Source organism: Brienomyrus brachyistius, chromosome 23, assembly GCF_023856365.1.
Source record: "Brienomyrus brachyistius isolate T26 chromosome 23, BBRACH_0.4, whole genome shotgun sequence".
Lineage (NCBI taxonomy): Eukaryota > Metazoa > Chordata > Actinopteri > Osteoglossiformes > Mormyridae > Brienomyrus > Brienomyrus brachyistius.
This window is the reverse complement of record NC_064555.1, coordinates 9,354,789-9,373,628: the sequence shown is the minus strand read 5'-3', so window position 1 is coordinate 9,373,628 and position 18,840 is coordinate 9,354,789. Positions and strand designations below refer to the sequence as shown.

At 41.4% G+C, this 18,840-nt stretch overlaps 1 protein-coding gene across 3 annotated transcripts; it reads right to left on the bottom strand.

Annotated features, from left to right (window-relative positions):
* Window positions 1-8,391: 8,391 nt before the first annotated feature.
* On the bottom strand, window positions 8,392-18,411 carry stm (starmaker). Of its 3 annotated transcripts, XM_048993626.1 has the most exons (9): window positions 18,261-18,411; window positions 17,264-17,325; window positions 15,479-15,517; window positions 13,065-13,118; window positions 12,900-12,935; window positions 10,908-12,788; window positions 9,862-9,924; window positions 9,207-9,256; window positions 8,392-9,093 (listed from the first exon to the last, which is right to left on the bottom strand). In XM_048993626.1, exons 1-8 carry the CDS (start codon window positions 18,269-18,271, stop codon window positions 9,252-9,254), a joined length of 2,151 nt encoding a protein of 716 aa, XP_048849583.1. In that variant the 5' UTR covers window positions 18,272-18,411; the 3' UTR covers window positions 8,392-9,093; window positions 9,207-9,251. The 3 variants fall into 3 exon arrangements, with proteins under 3 accessions (XP_048849583.1, XP_048849585.1, XP_048849584.1); XM_048993628.1 differs by lacking the exon at window positions 9,862-9,924; XM_048993627.1 differs by lacking the exon at window positions 13,065-13,118.
* Window positions 18,412-18,840: the final 429 nt, after the last annotated feature.

Genomic DNA, 18,840 nt, shown 5'->3' with positions numbered 1-18,840 from the left:
ACTTCCGTATGCTTCATTGAGCACCCCTATAAGTTTTATACTCTCAGAGCCGCCCATCTTGAGAAAGGGCGGGGTTTGGGCGAAGGCCCCATCCCCTGGGACTAAATGACTCCCGTGATCCCTAAAAGGGATCAACAGTTAAAGTGGGCTGCCAGTGGAGGGCACAGGCAACCTTCTTTTAGTTTTTGCACCTGGGGAGAGGGAAAGTGAGGCACATGCCCTCATTTCCTGCTTAATGACAGTGTCGAAGCTCGGTGAAATGGAGACTGGTGCTGCGTTTGACCTGTCCCGAGGTTCAGTGGCATGACATGGTGCGAATGCTTTAAAGGCCAGTGGACAGGCACCAAGCAAACCCTACAACCTAAAACCTGAATCCATGCATTCTGGAGAGTGACGTTTGCCACATATTTGGACTGGGATTTTTAAAATATTTCAAAGGCAGTTCATAATAATGAGATGTTAATTCTAAAAATGATAAAATCATAATTGTAGGTATTAATTTTAAAATGAGGCCTTTTATCTTCTAGGGAGACTAATTAACATACTGAACATACTGCATAATTCTCTCGCCCTCGTCATGTTTCTGTGAGAACATTTTATCAAAACATGAATCATACTGTGTATTTTCATAAAACAACGACAGGGAACCTGTTATGGACTGGCATACCGCCCAGGGTGTACCCCAATCAGGGTGTAGCTCACCCAGGGTGTACCCTACTCAGGGTGTAGCTCTCCCAGGGTGTACCCCAATCAGGGTGTAGCTCACCCAGGGTGTACCCTACTCAGGGTGTACCCCAATCAGGGTGTAGCTCTCCCAGGGTGTACCCCAATCAGAGTGTAGCTCACCCAGGGTGTACCCTACTCAGGGTGTACCCCAATCAGGGTATAGCTCACCCAGGGTGTACCCTACTCAGGGTGTATCCCAGTCAGGGTGTAGCTCACCCAGGGTTTACCCCAATCAAGGTGTAGCTCACCCAGGGTGTACCCTACTCAGGGTGTACCCCAATCAGGGTGTAGCTCACCCAGGGTGCACCCTACTCAGGGTGTACCCCAATCAGGGTGTAGCTCATCCAGGGTGTACCCTACTCAGGGTGTACCCCAATCAGGGTGTAGCTCACCCAGGGTGTACCCCAATCAGGGTGTAGCTCACCCAGGGTGTACTCTACTCAGGGTGTACCCCAATCAGGGTGTAGCTCATCAAGGGTGTACCCCAGTCAGGATGTACGCCAGCCGGGGTGTACCCCACCCAGGATGTACTCCAGTCTTGTGCCCTGTGCTACCTGGGATAAGCTCCTGATTCCCCTCACGACCCTGACCAAGTTGGATATATAGATCTACATGAAAAAAGACATTCAAGTGATACCATACTTTTTCCTAATTTTTCCTAATATGTAACTTGTTCGTTTACATGCGTGAAACATTTCAAGATGTCAACTTTAGGATTAGGGTTAGGTTTAGGGTTAGGATTAGGATTATGGTTAGGGGTATGGTTAGGGTTAGGGTTATGGGTATGCTAACCATGTGTGTTCTCATTTGGGCTCAAATAGTTTTTTATGCTTAAGGTTCATTTAATAAATGTTCCCTGATAATTTTTATTATTCCTTTTGAATAAAGCTCCTGTTTATTATTGAATATTGAATGATGTTTATATTTCATAACATATGAAACTTATTGTCAAAATTACTATTGCATTTTCTCTAGCAGCGCTGCACAGAGGTGCAGTTACATTGTTATTAGGTGCTGTCAAGTCGATGTTGACTCCTGGCAACCATATGGATGGCATTCATCCAAGGGGTCTTGTATTCTTTCTGCACTCATTATACATCTAGATAGCTTGATGTGATGGAGGTAATTAAATTCCCAGAAGAAATTCTATGGCTGCATAGAAGGTAGGACACTGAATGCACTGGTGACTTAAACATTAATTAAAACACCTCAATGCCTGTCAGCTTTTCACTCCCTCTGTTTCGTCGACGTTGGAACACGGCAAGGTTCAAGGTTCAAGGATCTCCTCAAAGAGCTACAAAACAGACAAGTTAAAACCTTTAAGGCCAGTGACTGTCCTTGTTTTCCTTTTGAATGTATACGTGGGCTCGACGTAGCTTTGGCTCTCATGCTTGCGAGATCTGCAGGTTAAGTTTATGCTCACGCTAACAGTAGCAAACACGTCTTGAGAAACTGTCCGCTCAGAAGTCGGTGGGTCCAGATGAAACCACCCAAAGCTATGGGCTCCTTCTGTATTTTATATCAAAATAACAGAGTTGAGGAGGAGGACATATAGAAAGGCTGCATTATCGTGTGTTATTGACCCCTTAGTGACTTGCCAAGATTCCTTTTAGCTCTACCGATGTCACATCCTTTAGGTTCCTGGGTTTCTGCACTGAGACAATGAGTTCTTGTTATGGAGTGAAACCATAGCAGCGGAGGCAGCCTGGGGTGACGAGATTAGAAGCCCTTACCATGGCCAGGTCATCCAGCTCATGCGCCGACTGGCTCGTGCTGAGTTTCTGGGCCAGCATGTTTCAGGATTATGTCTAATGAAAACTGTCCTCATTGATCTGCCATATATAGCGAGTAGGTACAGGATGTCCTACTCCTGCCTAAGGGTCAAGGTTGGATTTAAAGAGCTCGAGAGTCATTTGACATGTATCCGGACTTCGCTTACTATCCCAGAGTCCATCTGCTGGCAATGCCTAACTTGTACAGTAGATAGAGTGAACTACATGCTGACCATTCAGATGTTATGTTCTCCTCATAGCTGTTTAATCTAGGTGCTATGGGTAAAATACCTGCAGACTTAATTATTACTAGAACCGACCATTATCATAAAGGATATTTGTGAACTGCCCAAGAAAAGTATTCTATATTCTGTGATATTTCATTGCATATTTTTAATTTGGAGTATCGACCCCGTTTAAAGCAAATCATAGCTAGTTAGACTAGCTGACACTATTTATAAGACTGTTTTACAGCAATCAGCGTGTTACCTGTTGCTTAATGCCTTATCTCCTTTGAGGAGTTTTCAACGCTGGAAAGGAATAGACCTTAAAACTTGAGAGCAGTTAGACAAAGGGTTCACCCTCTTGTCCTCGCCGTTTTCATTCTTCGTTTTATCATCACACTATCTACCTGCTGATTTCTTCATTCAAATTCCAGCTCCCTTCTCAGGTTGCTTCACGATCTCAAGCCGATCCCGAGGTCTGCTGAGGCTTTTAAGGTCACCAGCCCCCCTATGATCATAAAGGGCTCATTTCACTGAGAAACACAATCTATGAAATTGCAGACAGATTTGTTCCAAGGCTCACCTATAATTACCTGCTGTTGGGAACAACCGCAGAGTATAAAGTAAGATATGCAGTTAGAGTACTCAGGTAAAGTATTCACTCAATGAGGTTTCTTCTGTGCCAAGAGTACTGTTTGTTTTTTCGAGTATTTAGCTATTCAAGATCTATCTATGAACCTGCTTCTTTAATCACCATGATAACCTCGATGTGGTCTGTCTCTCATTTTATATAACACCCACATCTCCATCACAGTGCAATTTCACTCATCATTGTTGCTTTTGCCAATGAATTCTGAGCCAACCATAAATTGCTGTGAATGTTCTCTTGTCCTAATATCATGTCTAAGAGAAGCTTTAATGCACTTCATAGATCATTCTCGGGTGAACTTGGATCCATGTTGATTTACATGAACATTCATTTGTTCGTTTGCATCTTCCACGCCTGAGATATCATAGGTAACATCTCCATGCTATACAGCTCTCATTGCAAGCAATAGCAAGGGTTGCACAGTGTTTGATCTTTCTAATTTTCTAGAAGTTAACAAGGAGGAGATCTTGGGGTATAACCAATGGTAGGTGGTAACAACTTGGATGCATTTAAAGGTATGGCTGTATGATGAGGAGGCATTAAAGGCAACGCAACAGCCTATTCTTCCACGAGCAGTTCCTGCTTAGGAGATTCTTCTAGGTCATCTAGCAAGTTCAGCCATTTTGCCATTTGAAGCAACTTGAGCCCCTTGTTTTTTCGGTTCTGTTTCACCGTCTACATCTAAGATCAGGGAAACTTTGTGTGACTCGTAAATAAGGTCCAAGTTATCATAATGTCCGCCCTTATGCTTGCAGCTTTACATTTTGCGCAGGTCAGGAAATGAGCAGAAATCCTAGCAAATATTTATTTATTTTATTTTTTTCCGTTAAGGCTAGCGCTTGTTTTCTCACAGATATCATACTTTCGGCTGGTGTGAGCATGAAACCCACGCATCCTGGATTAAAGTATAATATTTCTGTGGCTGTGTGCCGGCCGTCCCGTTCCTCTGAGAAAGTGGACCGGGCTCGCTAATGCACCGCCGGGTCAGGCATCAGTGGCCTCGCATTTGGAGGCTGGAGGCAGCCGCCCTTCAGCTTCTCGTCGGCCTGGTCTGAGATGACCTGCCATTCGCATACAGCCATAAATATGACCTTTCTGTTGGCAGGAGCTAGGCCATTGTTAGGAGCTGTTTGGGGTTTTTGTTCGATTCGCCTCCCCTGCTTCCTTATGCAGGGTTCGGACCACCGAGCTCAGTTTATTTGTAACTCGAGCAGAAGTTGAACCGTAGGCCTTTTGAAGAGTGTACAGAAATTTAAGCACCCTTAACAGCTTCTAGGGGTCAAGCGATCTAGTCTACTTCAAACTCCAAAAACCAGCTACAGAGAAATCCTGGTCCCGGATTCTCTTTGCACATCTTCACCAAGCTCTTCATTTTATTATTGCTACACAGCAGAGAACGTGAGAAAAATGAGACCGACGTATTGGTGTTTGATACATTTTTCAATTTCCTGGCATAGACATTATTTACAATGGAATCTCTATCAAGATTCCACATTTTATTTGGCTGTATAATCGCAATGTAAGGAAATATATGAACCTTGCCCTTGGCCTTACTAATTAGACTGAAAGCACCCTTACAGAATCCCAGCTAAGAGCACAGTGACCTGGCCTGCAGCACTGTTCCATTCACTGAAAGGTTGATGCCTCCACAGTCCAGCCAGGACCCATTGGGTCCGGCCTACCGCAGGCCGTGGAAACCCCCCTTGTGAGAGGATTTGGGCCAGTCCTTTCCAGTTGCCATTAGATATCTAGCCACACGGAAAACATCAAAGGGAAGTGGGGGGGTGGGGAGGAGTTTGGCAATTTCAAAGTGAAACAAGTCCTCAAAAAGGTTGTTTGTGGCCAATGCACAAATCAGCTTTGTTCTCAGTGCGCCATTGCTCTGCGTTTGCCCCAGAGGATCCTCCTCCTCCCCCGTACTATGGGAGGCCATTAGACCTTAATGGAAAAGTATAAAAAGAAATTAACTGGCTGCTTTGGAGCATAGTTCTCCAGTCCCCATTGTAAACAGGAATGTGTGGTAAATGTACCATTATCACAGGTTGTCTGCAACAGAACATAAATATTAAAGACATATTCTCCTCCCTCTGTTGATTTAAAGCCTTTGCATTTCACTTTAACTTTAACGTAATTCAAAAAATAAATTAAATTTGTATATGTTTTATTAAATTTGTCTAACATAACGTGTCAGGCTATGCAATGGTTTTTGTCTATGCCTAGCACTTGTCCACTTTACAATACAGATTTACTGCTTTGTTTTCGGGAAATTGCTGCGTACGGCACTCCGTAGCTGTCCGTGGATAATATCCTGGCCAGAGAAAGCGGTCGTGTCTCGTCGCAAGAAATGCGCCACCATCCCCTAGACAAATATCAATTATTGTGACTGAGCAGGAAACAAGTGAAACCATTTTGGCTTCCAGGAATCACAGGAATAACTTATTGTGCATGGAGGTGGACTGCCCAGCTCACGCAATCGTTCATGCGGGCAGACTGCACAGTTGGGCTGCTGCGAGTGTTGTTTTTGTGTCACTGTGATTCAGCATGCAGGATGTTGCTTTTGGCTGCGTACAGCCCCGGTTACACACTTCACACTTTCTAGGTACATCCATGAGTACATGATCACGCTGAGCACTACTTCTAATACTACATTCTCACGCAATACTACATACTCACAGCCAGATTCAGTTTGCCGAATGCGAAATACATGGAGCTAATTTCATTGCAATATAACAGATTTTTTCCACTACCTCCTCATACACAGGTATGGCAAGGAGCGTGCACTGATTATAGTGCTTTGCTGCACTCACCACATGACAAACCACCTCTGGGATGAGAGCCTGAGTGCAACCGCGCAGCCAGTGATACCTCAGCACCACCCTAGTCCGAATGGAACAGTGTGAGTATTTTCCAGCGGCTGGAGTGCCAATCCTGCCACCAACCACCAAATTTTCCCTGTAAGTTGGAGGACCTCCTTACAGGGTTGGATGTGGATTAACGTCATACCCAGGGTGAAGAACTTGCAGGTTAACGGCCTTGCTCAAGGGCCCAACACAGTAGAATCACTCCTGGCATTTACGAGATTCGAACCAGCAACCTTCTCAGAAAACGGGTAGAAATTTATACCTTTGCTTATTACTGGGGCTGTAGCTTCAAGTGTCTGCCAATGATACCCTTAGCTGTAGGTAAATGTACCTTTTAAAGTACAGTAATTGACTCTGAAGAACATTTTTGTGCCATTGATGGTACATTTATGCTGTTTGTACGTATGAGATGTTCCTCAGAGTCCATTTCTGAACCTTCAAAGGTACAATTACAAGGGAACAGCCCCAGTGATAAGCCAGGTGGAAATTGTTACCCTTTTTGAGAGACTAATATTATATCAGCTGATTCACATACTTTTTAATACTAAGACATACTCTTTCAGTGCTTCATCATTCCCCTGGTTTTCACACATTCCTTTCTAATTTACACAAAACCGGTTCTGCTACAGCTCCACAATATAGTTCATAGTGACCTCAGATAGGGAGAATTAAAGTAATCAAGTTTTCATATAATGAAAGTGTCATTAAGTATCATCATTAAAAGTACCATACTTTGGTTCTTAGACGCACAAGTGCTACCTTGAATATGACTGCTGGAGTGGATCTCAAGCATTTCTTCAGGAGTTTGCCCACATGTTACTGCTGATTGTCAGGAATATGTGGGATTAACTTGCTCAGCTGTTGGGTGGTGTGGCTTTTTATTTTCATTCATTTTTACAACCTAGTGCTTTGAGGTGTCCAAGGCGTAACATCCGCACCGTCATGGGACTTTGGGTTATGAGCTCACGGCCTAAGCCACTACATTGCAGGAGCCAAGGATGAATACAAGCCCTGATAATCAGACTCAAGAGTTTTCAGACGTACTATTTTCTAAAACTTCAATTTAGCACTGAAGGTTAGCAGCAGTCCAGACTTTTACGACTTTAAGTTTCTGATAATTCCTCAGATCTCCTTGAGATGTTTGAGTTCTTCTGCTTTTTTCCATGAGATGGAGCAGCAGTTAAAAAGTCCTCTGTCTTGTTGGATATTGTTTCCAGGAAGAATTATATACAAATAAAGAAGGTGTGGGTGTGGGATGTATAGGGCACGACTCATGCGTTGGGCAAAGCCATAAGATCATGCTTCCACCCAACACATTATACTGGTGACTGCAAGAGTTCACAATGAAAATGAAATGCTCACGTCATGTGGTGCCTTAATGGGTGCAGTCCCAAAGTTACTGATGGATATGCTAGATTATAGCTACATTTCTAAAGGTGATGAGTTTGGACAGGCAGTAGGTTGTGGGAGTACTGCAGCCTCACACCTACAGGACACGGGGTTCCACTCGTCACACTGTGGGTGTGGGTTTGCATGTGTATCCCCTTTTACACGAGCTTCCTCCTGCGATTAGCCAAATGGGTGGTTAAATTCTGTGTGTGTGCGTGTGGCTTAAGGTTAAATTACTTTGTGGGGACCAAATGTCCCCCACAATGTAATAAAAAACAGTTTTTTTGACATTGGCGGGACCATTTTCAGGTCCCCACAAAATCTTTGACTGCAATCAAAAAACTAAAAATGCCAAAAGTCTCATATTTTGTTTGGTTACTTTTGGTTAAGGTTAGAGCTGGGTGGGGGTTAAGGGTATCATTGTTGGGATTACAGTTTTCCCCATAGAAATTAATGGAGAGTCCCCACAAAGTGTGTGTGTGTGTGTGTGTGTGTGTGTGTGTGTGTGTGTGTGTGTATGTGTGGGGGAGGGGTGTACTCGGCCTTGTGCCCTTTTCTTTCCAGGACGGAATACAAATTTATCAAAATTGGACAAGTATTCATGGAAGATGGACTGAGGAAATACGTGGAATGCTGGGAAGTTCATGTCTCCTCATTTTTGTAGAAACTGGCTTTTCAATTTGGATTTTATTTGCTTCTGTATATGTCAGTCCTGTATCCACTTTCACCCCCCCCCACACACACAACACCATACCCACCCAAGACTGAACTTGTCTGACATCTCAGGTTTTATTTAATTTATTCACTATACACATTTGAGAAAGGACTTTGTGATCTATGTTACTGCCATTAAAAGATTCTAATTATTTAACACACCTTACAGCAATAAAAACTAGAATTTGAGATATTTTCCCAAAACTGGTTTTAAAGTAAGAAAAAAAAGGAATCATTTAAGAGCCCCATCCAAAATCCCCATGCCTAGAAGGTCTTGCTGACATTCACACTCAGGAAACATCAACTCTGTGGTCAGTATGACAGTCCGTTGCTGCAGTAACTGGCTTTGCTAAGGCGTGACAACTGTACAGCAACAAAACATATTGTAAGGAATTATTAGAAAACTCAATCGAGTGACTTTCAGAAACTATTCAGTCCATATGTGCAATGGTAACACATTTTTTTTTTTTTACTTTCTTGTTTTTACAGGTTTTTTTACCAATTAGTGAAGATAAAAATGATAACTTGGGTAAATCTGGAGTTAGCCGATTGTCACATGTTGAAATAATTCTGTTAAAATGCGCATTAAAAGTGGAATCATTTGACAATTCCCCATAGACCTAGAGAAACATGTTCCTTGTGTTTTTGAGGAAAGATCCAAGGATTACGAAGGAGATTGCGTATACTCCTCTAGTTTTCACATCGTGGAAATCCAGCTGCATAGGGTCAGATTCTTGTCTGTGTCCTTCAGTACACATCTGTGGGAGAGAACAAGTGATTTCAGGTCTCAGGTGAAGCACAGCGGCGCCACAAGCGGGACACGAGAGAAGCTGCCCGGACTCCTGCTCATCGTATTTGAATCGTAAACTACCTGTAGATCGATCAGGATCCCGCTGTGCCTCCTGGCCACTAGGACTTAGGCTAATAAGGGGAAAACAGAGAAAGGGTACAGTTACAGAGGTCATAGTGGCTAAAAGAATTATGGTAAAACTTGATTTGATAGACCACAAATACTTCGTAATAACTCAGTTACTACTGAAGTACAATTTATGTACAAATCATGAACAAATATAGTTGCTACTCTAGATAAAAGATGCATCACGATTCATTAATGATGAACAAACACGGGACAGTTTCCTTTGTGTTTTTCAGAATTAGGTTTACAGAATTAACAGATATCGTAACAAATATAGTAACTACTAGAGATAAAACACGCGTCACTATTCATTAATAATGCATTAACATGTAACAGTATGTAACTAAGTTCGTAGTTAATTAATACATAAGTAATAGCATAGTAATATATTACTTGCGCCCTGTCAAGTAAAATGTTAGCAAAATGATTAAAGTTTTTGGACTTTTGTGTCCCTCTGGAGTATGTCACACAATGTGATGTGTTGCTAATTATGCACATTTTACACTGTACTGCTGTAGGTATTTGTACTGTGCTGTATGTTGTGGTGCTGGGGGGAGGGGCTACTGCGCAGGTCACAGAGGACGGTCAGACTGACAGCACATGGCCTTACCATGGGGGGGGCTGTGTGTGGTCTTTTCTGTTTGGTTTTGCTCACCATGTTGATCAGTAACGCCTAATAAGATAAAGAGCAAAAGACTTCAGCGGCTGCGAGCCTTTGCTGCCGGTCCATGTATCTCTGTCACAGCATTTGCACTCATCTTTTTCATTTTCACGTGATCCATTATCTCCAGCACTGTCCTCTTATTCAGTACAAGACTAAGAAACGTATAGCTGATCAGTGCAGGGTGGAAGGACGTTACGGGTGATCGTGCATGTGCTCTCCTAGCCTGCCGTGTGACTTTGGGCTATTGTCACACGACTGTGAGGAGTCTGTGCTGTGAATGAGACACAGACAATTCATGGACATTACAGTCCATCATAAACAATCCAGACTATTTCCACAGTTTAATTATTATTATTATTATTATTATTATTATTATTATTATTATTTTTATGCATATTATTGTTTTGTTTGAAATCTCTCTCACAAATTGTGAATCTGGTGAAACTGAACAGAGCCAATGCTGAGAGAGACAAACTATAATATTTACGCATGATTTACAATTTAGTTCAAACATTTGGTGATCAATGTCAATTTATTGAGCTCAGGACAATTTTTTTGTCTCATACGAGATTAGAACAGACAGCTGGCGGTAATTTTATGATTTAGCCTGCAGGAGCACAACAACCCTGTTCCATGAGTTTTAAACTGAATTAAATATTAGAAAATGATTAAGAAATTCCAGTTTTGAATGCTAGAGCCTTTGTTTTTACATTTTGTACAAATGATTTTGTGCAATATCTGCAAGTCTTTGGACTGCAGGAAGAAACCTGAGCAGGATAAGCAATTAAACAAGGGATGGATGGATGGATGGATGGATGGATGGATGGATGGATGGATGGATGGATGGATGGATGGAGGGATGGATGGAGGGATGGATGGATTTGATGCAATGGTCAGAATTATGTTGATAAATGAAGTGGGTCCAAATTATAGTATCTGACAACATGGGTTGTATGTCTTGCTGAATCATGTGACACTGTCTTAGCACGTACCGGTAGAATGGCTTTCCGTGGTGCTCCTGTGTGGTTTACTTGTGTGCTCCAGCTCATTGCTGTCATCGTGATCATGCCCATTGTCGGAGTCCCCACCATTCTCTTTGTCATGATGACTGTCACTGTCACTGTCATGATGACTATCACTGTCATGATGATTGTCACTGTCATGGTGATGATCACTGTCATGGTGACTATCACTGTCACTGTCCTTTTCATCACTGCCCTTGTGATGGTGACTATCACTATCACTGTCATGGTGACTGTCACTATCACTGTCATGGTGACTGTCACTATCACTGTCATGGTGACTGTCACTGTCATGGTGACTATCACTGTGGTCATCTTCCTCATTGCTCTTGTGATGGTGATTATCACTGTGGTCCTTTTCCTCACTGCTCTTGTGATGGTGATGATCATCATCGTGATGACTGTCACTGTCACTGTGATCGTGATGATCACTGTCATGGTGACTATCACTGTGGTCATCTTCCTCACTGCTCTTATGATGGTGATGATCATCATCATGATGACTGTCACTGTCATGGTGACTGTCACTATGGTCCTTTTCCTCGCTGTTCTTGTGATGATGATGATCACTGTCATGGTGACTGTCACTGTCACTGTCATGGTGACTGTCACTGTGATCATCTTCCTTACTGCTCTTGTGATGGTGATGATCATCGTCATGGTGACTGTCACTGTCATGGTGGCTGTCACTGTCATGATGACTGTCACTGTGGTCATCTTCCTCGCTGCTCTTGTGATGTTTCCTGTCATCATCGTGGTGACTATCACTGTCATCACTATGGTCCTTTTCTTCACTGCTCTTGTGGTGTTTGCTTTCCCTGTTATGGTGGCTGTCACTGTCACTCTCCTGGTGGCTGTCACTGTCGCTGTCATGGTGACTATCACTGTGGTCCTTTTCCTCACTGCCCTTGTGGTGGTGATGATCACTGTCTTGGTGGCTGTCACTGTCACTGTCATGGTGGCTGTCACTGTGGTCCTTTTCCTCACTGCTCTTATGATGGTGATCATCACTGTCATGGTGGCTGTCACTGTGGTCATCTTCCTCACTGCTCTTATGATGTTTCCTGTCATCGTCGTGGTGACTATCACTGTCGTCACTGTGGTCCTTTTCTTCACTGCTCTTCTGATGTTTGCTGTCACTGTCCTTGTGGCTGTCACTATCACTGTCATGGTGACTATCACTATGGTCCTTTTCCTCACTGCTCTTGTGATGGTCGCTGTCACTATGGTCCTTTTCCTCACTGCTCTTGTGATGGTGACTGTCACTGTCATGGTGACTGTCACTGTGGTCCTTTTCCTCACTGCTCTTGTGATGGTGACTGTCACTGTCATGGTGACTGTCACTGTGGTCCTTTTCCTCACTGCTCTTGTGATGGTGACTGTCACTGTCATGGTGACTGTCACTGTGGTCCTTTTCCTCACTGCTCTTGTGATGGTGATCGTCATCGTCATGGTGACTGTCACTGTCATGGTGACTGTCACTGTGGTCCTTTTCCTCACTGCTCTTGTGATGGTGACTGTCACTGTCATGGTGACTGTCACTGTGGTCTTTTTCCTCACTGCTCTTGTGATGGTGACTGTCACTGTCATGGTGACTGTCACTGTGGTCCTTTTCCTCATTGCTCTTGTGATGGTGATCATCATCGTCATGGTGACTGTCACTGTCATGGTGGCTGTCACTGTCATGATGACTGTCACTGTGGTCCTTTTCCTCACTGCTCTTGTGATGATGATCGTCATTGTCATGATGGCTGTCACTGTCATGGTGACTGTCACTGTCATGGCTATGACTTACGTCATGTTCCATACTTTCATGTTTGTTGTCATGGTCATGGTGTGAACTGTCAGAATCTGAAATGTATAAGAGAGAACACATTTCCTAGGCCCAGGTACATATCCAGAAAGACAGACATTGCACAGAGAGATATTTGTTGACATTCATGAATTTGGACACAAACTTACGGTGTGAAGATTCATCTCCAGTATGGTCACCTGCTTCTGATGTCAGTAAAAAAGCATACGACCACATCAGTGAGAATTTCAAAGTTCGATGCTCAACGGTCAGGTTTACACTTTATGGAAAGTGCTCAAAACTACCTACACTACACTATCTACATGAAACCTTACCTGTAACTTCTGAAGAGTGGATATCTTCAAAGACCAGATAATTGTTCTTAACAACTTGGAAGAGATTCAGACCATTAGTTTTTAGCCTATTACTCTAATTAAGGATTGTTTATATATACTCAGGTTCAGGTAAGTAATGTACAATGTCTTTATTGACTGTAGGTGCTACTTACTGTAGGTGTAAGTATCTGTGGCAAAACATTTCACAATAAATTTAAAGAATTAAAATTTTTCTGTGATTACTCATAATTACTTGGACCTAACATAAAAATTTACAATCATAAATATTTACATAATGAATCCTTAAATTAATGTAGAATTAACATAGGACAAGAGGGATTATATATTTAAATTTCATGAACTTTTCATTGTAACAAATGGATTTCATTCATTTTTTAAATTAGTTTGTAGACAAATTCAAATTATACGTATAGTTAAACTTTATTGTTTAACTGTTAATTTGGCCTCTAGGGTGATAATAAACCTATTTAATCAAATCCAAGGCAAGGGTTACGGAGATGACAAAAAACTGAGCAGAAGGATACATCTTATCATGCCAGTTGATTGGTTATTGATTACAGGTAATGAAGTTGAAAAATTAAAAACATATGTAATTTTGTGTTCTATTTTTGGCTACTCACTTGGGGAAAATGGTTTAAAAAAATCATCACATCAGAGCAAAGGACATAATATTAACATACGTAAAAGTTTACGTAGTGACAGTTGCTCTACACAAAAAAAATTCATTGTAACTTTTAAAAATAAATAAATACATTTCTGAGAATAAACTATATTTTAATATTTGTCTAATGGTTTAATTTAAACTTGTAATGTACAGATTACTCATTTCCAACAAAAATACTACTTGCAAGCAAGTACAATCTGAATTTCATTCCTTTCAAAGCTAGATGCATAGACGGCAAAATGACAATAGAGTGAATTGTGTTATAAGTTGTGGGATGATAAGCGATTTTTTTAATTGCACAACTTGGTGGTTAATGGCATATATCACATGTACATGTACTTGCAGATACTCAACATGCAGATCAACACATTATTTAATCCCGGTCACGTGATCAATCTAAAGACAGAAGCTTGACAACCAATGAAAGAACTCATAATAAAAGGTCTGAAGATTTTGAGGTATACGCCTTCAACAAAATAAAGAGAGAACTGCAAATTGTATTTTTATCCTAAGTATGCCTCCTGGCAATTTTTTAAATGAAAAAACCAGATTACATCAGTTTTACCATTAAAGGCTAACTGAACATGTTTCAGTTTTACCTTTGAAGGACTCTGCATGATATCATGACCTAAACTCTTACATTGTTTCAAACCAGGATGGAATATTATAGGAGTCTATTACAAATCTTTGGCCATGCTCTTCTCCCACGTGTATATTAAAATACTGAATGTATAAAAGACATAATAACGCATAACTATATATATACATTGTGTTAAGGTCTTAGGCAGCCAATGAAAATGATGCTTAAATGGTGTTCATGTTGCCATAAATCTATGATGTTACGTCTGTCAAACTGTATCTGTTTAGTCATTCAAAACCTCTCCCAATGTCACCCAAGTATTTGCAGTAACCACCCAATACACGCATGTAGTTTTTAACTGGACCGCTAACACATTTTCTTTGGCTAATCAATACATCACTGAGTTATTTACTAATTGAGCTAATTGATTAATTGAGCTTGTTGTAAAATTTAATGGCTGAGGTGCCCCCGAGGAGAGGTTTGGGAACTGAAGCGGTGTTCATCTAGCTGTCCAACTACAAATCAGTAACTTTTAGAGAACAGAAGAAATCCTCGTTAGTTTTTTTTATTACTGTTAATATTAGTATGCATATCTTCTAATGTTAAATTCTGTTATTTTTTCTGAACTACATACGATTACTACCCAGATAAATAGCTTTAGATATTTTCTTTGACCGCTGAAGCCTTTTGCACAGAACTATATCTCAATCTTCAATTCACCTAGAAGTACTTCAGTGGAACTTTTTAAAAGTTTAAAAAAACCATTTTCTATTGTTTTAATTTAACATACTTTATGCTTATGCCATGTCACTGATTTCATTGTGGCATGGATTTGGGCTCATGTGCTGGACAAATTTGCAGTAAATCATACTCTCAGGCATTGTCTGAAGTATTACTAGAGTATGTTATTGAGAATAGCACAAATGGTCATTGCTAAAAACATGAAGTTGATGTATGCATTTCAAAGAGAAAATAGCCACAGCATTATTATGTAATAATAAAATGTTATTAATTAGTATAGAATATAAACAGCATCAATGCCTGCTTCTAACATTCCCTGGCCAGAATTCAGACAGTGGTGAAATCTTTGCACTTTGGGTTTAAAACAAATGCAGCCAACTGGAATATCTAACTGGCACAGTTGCTCACCTGTCACATCCGACTTGCCAGAGGAGACGTCCACCACACCTAGAAGTTAATGACAGGGTGAGTTTGTCACTGTATCTTGTTACACTGGAAAAAGCAGTGTTTACGGTACTGTTTGGAATAGTCGCTTTTCTCCTAAAAAAGCGGCAGCCTTGTGTTCGAATTGGATTCCTGCTGCTTCTTGGAGTAAATACGGGCAGCCATTGGAGTAGTGCATTAGAGTGCATTAGAGTGAAATCACTTTGACTAGACTGATCAGTATATGCATGCTTTCCCTCTCCCAGTTTATACTGGAGACTATATCCAATTTTGTGTTATTCACTTTAATTTGTTTGTTTGCTTGTTTTTTTTTTGCTACCCTGTTACTTTTGTTCCTGCGAGCTGGGAGCACTGAGGGCGGGGGGGTGGGGGGGGGGGGTGAAATCTCCACCCATTTATAGGGATCCAGGGGGGTTTGTATTGGCCAGCTTTGATTATTGGGGGGGGTACAATCCCGCCCCCCATCTCCCCCTTAATTTAAGGCCATGCAAGAATTTGTCTCACCAGTACAAGGAGACTGACTTGCCCCAGGGAATCATTGCATAAGCCCATTATAAGATCATACATGCATTAGTGGTGGTGGGAAATTAGGACAATTCCAATCCAGGGCTTTAAAGGGGGGGAATCAGAAGAATTGACAGGGGGGCAAAAAATTTGTAACATAATTGAATTGGGGGCCCAATATTATATGATGTCATGAGTCCAAAATCTCTAGCTGCGCCCCTGTACATGAGGTATGCGAGTGACAAACATTATAGTAATCTATGATGTCATATATGTTACTATGTGACCTCTTTATAATGGAACACATATCATTGGATGATTCCTTTATGATGTCATACATTATCTCATTGGCTGAGCTATAGTGTGATATATGTTAGTGGGTCGCCCTTTGTTATGTCATACTGAGTGACCCTTTTACAGTGCTATGCATGTTATTGTGTGAGCCAGTACATTGCCATGCACGCACAACACATGTTACTGTGTGACCAAGCATATTCACAGAAACATTGCTGACTGAGTGCAGGTTGTTATTCTGGTGCAAATTAGCAACATATTCATTGACTGGAAAACTATTATTTTAAAAAAAGAAAGTAGATTTTATATTTTGATGGCCCGTGGTCCATTTCAATTGGATTAATTAGGAACACAATAAAAGAGGTGAAAATGAATCTAAATAAATAAGAGCCATAATTAAGAGATGTAACGAAGTCTTGCAAGTGCAAAGTGCTGTCTCTAACCGAGAGATCACCTCATCACTGTGCACGCTGCATTTTCAGGTATAGATACGGTTCTTTGGTAGTTATAATGCCTAAAGCTTTCTAGAGGCATGTAACAGCGTTAGTGGCGATGGAAAGCATTCCGTCTGTGTGAACGTGGCACACGGCAGCGGCCACAGTCTGTGTGAAAGGGCCTCTCTGGCCAGCAAGCCTTTAGCTAGCACATCAGGCACAGATGAACAAAACCTATTGAGAGTTAAGGGTGAGCAGCAGCTCCTGTTACAGACTGATCTCAGAGGGGCAAAGCAGAGAAATTCGGCTAGCAGAGACAGAACGAACCTCCCACATTTTATCGAGAAGGTATCCCATGAAGAGGCCTTTTCAGAGAGCAGTATGTGAAGAGGAAGCTTTGGGGATTCGAAAGGACGCGGTGTAATGTAAGCCTCTGCAGGAGCCGCACGGCCCAGAGAGTCAGGATGAAGAGTTTTCACATAGATATGTGAAGAAGTCAGGTAATGGGTCGACTTACCGGCTAGTGGAGCCGAAAATGCAGGAGCCACCAAGGCCAAACATTGCAGCGTAAAGAGCAATCTGAAACGATCAAGCACATACACTGAACTGGACTTTCCCTCCTGGAAACAGCAGATTTTGATAGTTTCCTTTAAATATCTCATATCCTTTAAAATAATGAATGCATGCAGCTTGAACTTTCTAACAAAATAAAACAAATTCAAATTCACCATTTTAAACTGAAATAATATATATTATTATAGTAATCAAGAAAACTGCAGGCGAATTTTCACCTGGGAATTGCCAATAGAATCAGTCTCGAAGTAAATTTACAAATATCCTAGATACCATAATTCAAAGACACAAAGTCCATACTGAAAACATTTTTGTAAGTGGTATTTTCTCTGAAGGAGTGCATGTCTACTATATCGATTAAAGCTACACGACAACTGCAATATTCCATCATCTGACAAAGATTATTAATGGCAAGATCCATGCCAACATGACAAAACAATTGCATTTCAATGCTAATGATACAAATTAAACATGTAGGAATTATGAGGAATTATGTAATAATTAACCTCATGTTTAATGTTTACAGTCTCAAAACAAACTGATCTCAAAAATAATATACAATTAACCATTCTTCTCATTCCTGTTCATTAATACCAAGAATATTATAAGACTTCAGGGTTTCAAACACTATGTATACATACATATATACATACTATATATGCATACTATATATGCGTACTATATATACATACTATATATACATTCTAAGGTTCAGGTAAGCATCCTAATACTCTTGTGAGTATTCCGGACTTCAGGTAAATATTCAAATGAAGTTCTCTGCACCACAACAATTATCTCAGTGTCTAAATTCAAGCGCTGCAGTTTTTTGCAACAATAGGTCCTGTCAGAGATCCGGTTAGATTAAAGCATTCTAGTCCATTCCACTCGGAAAGCTCGCTGTACAATCGGACGAGACCCAGCCACAAACCTCTCTCACTTACCGCGGTTGCATGGTGATGACAATGCTGGCGGCTGAGCTAAGATTGCATACAAGCTTCTCCCAAGTCTGCTAGTAGTCTAAAGCTTCACTGGACAAATCAGGTTTTATACTTGTCCTGCTCCTCCTGCTTGAAGTGGGCAGAGCCAGATCAGCAGAGGCGTTGCGAGGAATCTTCTAAGATTACATTAATTAAAAGAGGGTTAAGAATATGGGGTTCACTGCCTTTGTCTGTGTTTTGTATCAGCCCATGTAAGCAGGGTCTAACCTCACCTCCGCCTGAGCAGATTTGTGTCACTTAATAATTGTACAGTAGCCATTACACCTTGCTTTTCATCCATCAAGGTTACATTACTTTGTTGTTTGGGAAAACATCAAGCTACTTGATAGGATAATATAGTCATTTCAAGTGTCTCAGGTTGTGTCATGGTTTTGTTGGTGCTCTCATGGTGACGTGAGATTGGCACAAAGATATGCCGCGGAGACGTGAGTTAGGAAACATGCAGCCTCCACATGCCAGCGAGGGGGACTTGCGTCGACTGAAACGCCGATTTCGTAATGTTGTTTCGGAGACGGCGAGCATG